Source organism: Thamnophis elegans, chromosome 7 (assembly GCF_009769535.1).
Source record: "Thamnophis elegans isolate rThaEle1 chromosome 7, rThaEle1.pri, whole genome shotgun sequence".
NCBI classification, from domain to species: Eukaryota; Metazoa; Chordata; class Lepidosauria; order Squamata; family Colubridae; genus Thamnophis; species Thamnophis elegans.
Window position 1 is genome coordinate 83,904,431 of NC_045547.1, and position 6,906 is coordinate 83,911,336.

The 6,906-nt window shown below is 41.6% G+C and overlaps 1 protein-coding gene across 1 annotated transcript in view; it reads left to right on the forward strand.

Moving 5' to 3' along the window:
* The window catches only part of MCM10 (minichromosome maintenance 10 replication initiation factor), a 32,880-nt gene extending 26,676 nt beyond the window's left edge, over positions 1-6,204 (forward strand). The window contains exons 16-20 of the mRNA XM_032221503.1: positions 2,141-2,271; positions 3,370-3,483; positions 3,846-3,991; positions 4,621-4,663; positions 5,697-6,204. Coding sequence (XP_032077394.1) covers positions 2,141-2,271; positions 3,370-3,483; positions 3,846-3,991; positions 4,621-4,663; positions 5,697-5,780 — 518 coding nt within the window. The 3' untranslated portion in view covers positions 5,781-6,204. The remainder of the gene's footprint in view (positions 1-2,140; positions 2,272-3,369; positions 3,484-3,845; positions 3,992-4,620; positions 4,664-5,696) is intronic.
* Positions 6,205-6,906: the final 702 nt, after the last annotated feature.

Below are 6,906 nucleotides of genomic sequence, written 5' to 3' on the forward strand. Positions count from 1 at the left end.
CTTTCTTTCTATTCCTTTTGATTTGTATTGTTAGCCGCCCGGAGTCCCACGGGATTGGGCAGCATACAAATGCTATTAAACTTAAACTAAACTCTGTGAATGAGCGAAATTCTTCGTTCACGCAGAAGAGAAAGAGCGGAAATATGTCACGTCGGGGCTGAAAAGGGGACAGATTCTCCAGGCAACTGTTTATTTATTTTTTTACTGTTTTTATTTCCTTCAAAAGATCACGATACAAAATCCCACCGGGGGGGGGGGGAGAGGGGAGAATGTAAACGGAGACAAATCAGGACAAAGGCATTTTTAAAAAGCGGATTGAAGAAAACAGAAAAGACCCCTTTAGTTGAACGCTGATAAATGTATTGCAACAATAATAGCGTCCCCTCCTTGCAAAACGGGCCCAAAATGTATACGCCTGCAACCCAGTTGACCTGTTATATAGAATAGCAGAGTTGGAAGGGACCTTATAGGTCATCTAGTCCAACCCCCTGCTCAAGCAGGAGACCCTACACCAGTGATGGCAAACCTTTTTTGGCTGCCATGCCAAAAGCGGGGGAAGAACAGGGGGTTCGTGCACCGGCCTGCCACACCCATAGACTATGCGCGCAACCCCAGCCCGTGGGCATGCGTGCAATTAGCGATCCACTTTTCCCATTGTTATTTTGCCTTTCTAAGGCTCCAGAGGCTTTCTAGGAGCCTGGGGAGGGCGAAAACAGCCTCTCCCCCCCCCACCCCCCAAGCCGGACGCCCTCTGGAGCTTCCCTGAAGCCTCCGGAGGGCGAAAAACGGACCTACGGGGAACCCAGAAGTTCAGGAATGGTGACTTCTGGTTTGTCCGTAGGGCTGATTTTCAACCTCCGGAGCCTTCAGGGAAATCACAAACTGCCTTTGATCTTCCCCACTGCTCCATGCCTCAGGCACCTCCTGGTGGCCAACCAGCCTCTCTGGTCCCTGCTCTGAGTCTGAACCCTGCCCGGGGTCCTCCACATCTTCCATGGCGGACTCATAGGGGTCCTCACAATCCGAGTCCATCGGCAGCTGGATGGATGGATAGATATGGATAGATATGGGTGGATGGATAGCGATAGATGGATAGATGTATGGATATATATATATATAGAGAGAGAGAGAGAGAAAGGGATGGATGGATGGATGGATGGATGGATGGATATGGATAGATATGGGTGGATGGATAGCGATAGATGGATTGATTAGATAGATAGATAGATAGATAGATATAGATACATAATTAGATATGGATACATGGATAGATAGATAGATAGATAGATAGATAGATAGATAGATAGATAGATAGATAGATAGATAGATAGATAGATAGATAGATATGGATGCATGGATAGCGATAGATAGATGATAGATAGATAGATAGATAGATAGATAGATAGATAGATAATTAGATAGAGATAATGATAGATATAGATAATTAGAGAGAGATAATTAGATGTAGATAGTTAGATAATGATAGATAGATATAGATAATTAGATAGATATAGCTAGATAATGATAGATATATATATAGAGAGATAATTAGATATAGCTAGATAATGATAGATATAGTTAATTAGAGAGAGAGAGAGAGATGGATGGATAGATAGATAGATAATTAGAGAGAGATAATTAGAGAGATAATGACAGATAGATATAGATAATTAGAGAGAGATAATTAGATATAGATAGATAGATAATGATAGATAGGTATAGATAATTAGATAGATATAGATAGATAATGATAGATAGATAGAGATAATTAGAGAGAGAGAGATAATTAGATATAGATAGATAGATGATAGAGAGATAGATAGATATCTATCTGATAGATAGATAATTAGATATAGATAGATAATGATAGAGATAATTAGAGAGAGAGATAATTAGATATAGATGATAGAGAGAGATAATTAGAGAGAGATAATTAGATATAGATAGATAGATGACATAGATAGATGAGATGATAGAGAGAGAGATTTCATATCTAAAAGAAAAAATAGTTTGACCGGTTAAACAACAGCGAAGATAAACAGATCCTCAGAACAATTCAGTCTGGCTAACCGAGATTAGCTAAAGGAATCCTCTTGCCCAGCTACACTACAGAAGTCTGAATTTGTGTCTCTGTGTGCAGGGGTTTCCGCGGAGGGGGGAGCGTTAGAGCCCCTGGAAAAGAAGAGGCGCCAGCAGCTTGAATATCTGGAATCGGCGGAGTTTCAAGAGATCCGGAATGCTCGCTCCAGGCACAACGGGGTCCTTAAGGAGGTGAGCCCATCCTACGTAAATCCACCTGGAGAGTGGCCAGGAATCGGTCGAGGAATCGACAGAGCCCAAGCGTGGCTGCGCTTACGTTCTCGGCCTCCGTTTTCCTTTCTTTCGCGGAAAGTTTGTAAACATCCAGGCCCTTTTAAATTTGGTAGATTGGATCGTAAAGGCCCTTCTCCGTCACCGTCATAACTGGAATGGTTGTGAAACGTTGCTAAACGAGGATGAACTCTGGTGGGGGATTTGGAAGGCTACAACTCTTAACTTTAAAAAAAAAAACTTTGGTGACCCAATTTGAATAAATTTTACAGTAGAACTTGAGGTGCTGATTGCAAGTAAAATAGGAAATGAGAATTGTACCTATCAAAGGGGGAAAAAACACTAAAGTGATTTAATTACCATATTTTTCGGAATATAAGACGCATCTAGCTTTTGGGGAGGAAAACAAGGGGGGGAAATCTGCCTCCCAGTAATTTGCCTCCTTGCAGCTAACAGCAAACAGTACAGACTATATACACTTTGTAGTGTTACATTTCAGAGTATATTTATACAGATGCTGTTAAAATTGATGTGGCTTTCTGGAAGTATACGTTATTCTCTGCTATTTAAAAGAAGATGCAATAGCACTGGGCCTCTTCAGAGCAAGCATTTATTTTAAAAAGCTTCTTCACTTTGTTCAGCTGTCTAGAACAATAATAAAGCAGTCTTTAAAAAATAAGTCTAATCATTTGAACATTCTTTAGGCATTTATAGTTATTGACTTACCTCCTTGCAGCAAACAGCCTGATTAGCACAAGGAAAAAAAATCTGCTTCCAAGCAATTTGCCCCCAAGGCATTTGAGCTAGGATGTTAGGTGAAGTCACATGCTGGCATCCTGTTTGGGGGGTTTCCTGCTTTAACGAAGGTGTCATAGTTCAGATGTGGTGGCGCGGTTTTGATTTTTGTACCCTAAACAGCACCAGAGAAATGGGGAAAGGAGGGAGGGAGGAAATTTGTCTTCAGCATAACTCATGTCATTTATACCATTTATTTTACCTGGCAAGTTTAAAACTTTATAATCCCCAGTTCAATCTCTCTTCCTTGCTCCCATATCTCAGTTTGAGGCCGAGATGCAGGAAAGGTACTTCGAGCCCTTGGTGAAGAAAGAACAAATGGAAGACAAGATGAGGAACATCCGAGAAATGAAATGTCGCGTGGCAACATGCAAAACGGTAAGCCAGGTGTGGAAGGAAGGGAGAGAGAAAGAAAGAAAGAAAGAAAGAAAGAAAGAAAGAAAGAAAGAAAGAAAGAAAGAAAAGTAAGAAGGAATTAAGGAAAGAAAGAGAAAGAAAGAAAGAAAAGTAAGAAGGAATTAAGGAAAGAAAAAGGAGGAAGGGGAAAAAAGAGGAAAGGAGGAAGGATTATGACTTCCACCTTTCTTTTATTGAGTAAATTATCTTTTTGTTCTTCCCTCTTCTTTTTTGACCCTTTTTAATTCTCATAAATTATCAGTCCTTTTCGGCAAAAAGTCCCTATATAATTGTTCCATTCTTCTAGAAGAGTCTTTATTATTTTTTTCTTTTCACCCGTGAAGTGCAACTACACCTATTTCAAACTGCTGGATTCGTGTGTGGCGGAAGGTCACGCTTACCACTGGCACAACGGGGTGAAGAGGTTTTTCAAGTGTACCTGTGGGAACAGAGCTATTTCGCTGGACAAACTCCCCAAAAAACACTGCAGGTACGTGGTGGTGGTGGTGGGGGGTGTCTTCCTTTTGTTTGCAACCCCTGAAAATTGGCTTATTTATTATATTTCCTCTTGCAGAAAACAATCTTACACCACTTTATTCTTGGACATATGCAGTTATTCCAAGCCTACTAAAATTGGGGTTCAAGCCACATTGTACAGTAAATATTTTAGAGCAAATTGAAAACAAGTTGTAAAATTCAGCAAGGCAATTAGTGAAAACCAGGTTACATTATAATTATATGATGAGTTTTCATTAAAGAATGTCATTAATACAGGGTAACTATTTGGATACCATTATATTTCTTCTATTATGGTTTGACAAATAAACTGGATTAAATTATCACATATCCTGAAGGGCATTCAAGTGCATGAAGTGTCACTGGCAAAATATAATATAATAAAATAGCTTATTCTTGATGGAATATTTTCCATCAAGGTAAAGGTTATCCTTGATGGGAGATTGGGGTGCCCCTTGTCCAGTCTCTTAAACTAAAGAAAAATCAGGGCATTGGTTTTAACAACAGACTTTCTATGAATGATCTTTTCTTTGTCCTCCTATTATTATTAAGACACGAAATAAACCTTGGTGTGTGTTTTTTTCTGCCTTCTTCCTGTTTCAGTAATTGTGGCCTCTTTAAATGGGAACGTGATGGAATGCTCAAGGTAAGACTCAGCCAAAGGTTTTTGCTAACAAAATTGGATTAGAAAGGAAGTCATATATTGGGTCCCTTGGTGCTCTTGGTGAGCTTGAAGGCGTTTCATGACCAAACTAGGTAATATTCTCAGTGCTAGAAGGAGTGGGGTTTGGTCCCTTCTAGCACTGATGATGTTACCTAGTTGGGTCATGAAACATCTGCAAGAAAACTACCAAGCTCAGAGGGCACCAAGGACCCCACAGGCCTCCTCCTTGCAAACTCCACCCCCTTATAGCCCTGATAAAGTTACCTACTTGGGTCATGAAACGTCTGCAAGAAAACCACCAAATTCAGAGAGCACCAAAGGCCCCCATGGTTCGTCTCCAAGCTACAAACATTCTTTTCTTTAAGAACTCTTAGCTTTGAAGATTATTTCCTGTTCTCAGAAAAATCCAGACTGAAGTCTGAAGTTTATGGCCTGGAAATTTCAAGGAAGAAACTTCAGGGAGAACTTGTGAAAAATATTTGGAATTGGAATTGCATTTGGGTGTGATTATTGTTGGAAGCTAGCTTGTCCTGTGTGACGCCATCACCTTATCTACAGTTAATTATGGGTAATGGGTGGAAGCTTATTTTGATGGGAAGGATTGTGATGAATTGAAGCTCTTTCGATGGGCAGCATTCGCAGCTTATAGGGACGCGATGGCTCAGTGACTTAAGACGCTGAGCTTGTCGGTGAGAAAGGTCAGCAGTTCGAATCCCTAGTGCCGCGTAACGGAGTGAGCTCCCGTTTCTTGTCCCAGCTTTTGCAGTTCGAAAGCAAGTAAAAATGCAAGTAGAGAAATAGGAACCACCTTTGGTGGGAAGGGAACAGCGTTCCGTGCGCCTTCGGTGTTGAGTCATGCTGGCCACATGACCACGGAGACGTCTTCGGACAGCGCTGGCTCTTCAGCTTTGAAACGGAGATGAGCACCGCCCCCTAGAGTCAGGAACGACTAGCACATATGTGTGAGGGGAAGCTTTACCTTTAATCACAGCTATCGGGGCGTTTTGTTTTCTAGGAGAAGAAAGGTCCCAAAATCGGAGCAGAAACTCTTCTGCCAAGAGGGGAAGAGCACGCCCAGTTTCTCAACAGCATGAAATAATGGCGGATGGATCCTGTCTTCGGCGATTGAATTCCCCATCTGGAGAAACTCCCTTCCCGTGAAACGTTTTTGTTTTACAGCCATCTTCCTTTCCTGAAGAGTCCGATCCAAATAACTTTTTCTGTTTCTTTGAAACCTGGAAGGGTTTGGGGTCTAATCTTCGCCCTTTCGTTGGATTTGGGAAAGAAATGTCATCTTGGATAGTTGATGGCGTAGTTTAGAACGGAACGGTGAAAGTCCGTTTCTTGGGAACAGTGAAGTCTGAGATTTTGGCAAGTTTAGGATGAGGCTGGGGGAAAAAAATACTGATCTCCTGTTTTCTGAGTTTCAGTTGTATCTGAAGATATACTTCTCCTGATCGGTCTTCACCTAAAGCAGAGGTGTCCAAACTTGGGATCTTTAAGACTTGTGGACTTCAACTCCCAGAATTCTCCAGCCAGCAGAGCTCTGCTGGCTGGGGAATTCTGGGAGTTGGAAGTCCACAAGTCTTAAAGTTCCCAAGTTTGGACACCCCTAGCATAAAGCAAAGGTGTTCAACCTTGGCAGTTTTGAAGCTTTAACTCGCAGAATTCATGGCTGGCTGGGGAATTCTGGGAGTTCAAGTCCACAGGACTTAAAAGTCGTCGAGGTTGGACACTCCTGGTCTAAAGGTTAAGGCTTCGTCATCCCTTGAAATAGGATGTTTTAAAAATCCTCCTGCTTTAATGTTGGATTATGTACAGCACACCTGTGTGACCTGTTGGATTTAGCCTCAGCAACATTGATATACGTACCCCAGGAATTGAAAGTGATTTTAATAAAACCAAGAGAGCTTTAATAAAGCAAGAGAGTGTTTTACGCGCTTCGCTTTTTTAAGATTCTGTTTTAATCCAGTAACTTAACATCTCTTTGCTGATGACTTTTCGGAATCTGCACACTACAATAGCAATAGCAGTTAGACTTATATACCGCTTCATAGGGCTTTCAGCCCTCTCTAAGCAGTTTACAGAGTCAGCATATCGCCCCCACAGTCTGGGTCCTCATTTCACCCACCTCGGAAGGATGGAAGGCTGAGTCGACCTTGAGCCAGTGAGATTAGAACCACTGAACTGCAGATAACAGTCAGCTGAAGTGGCCTGCAGTACTG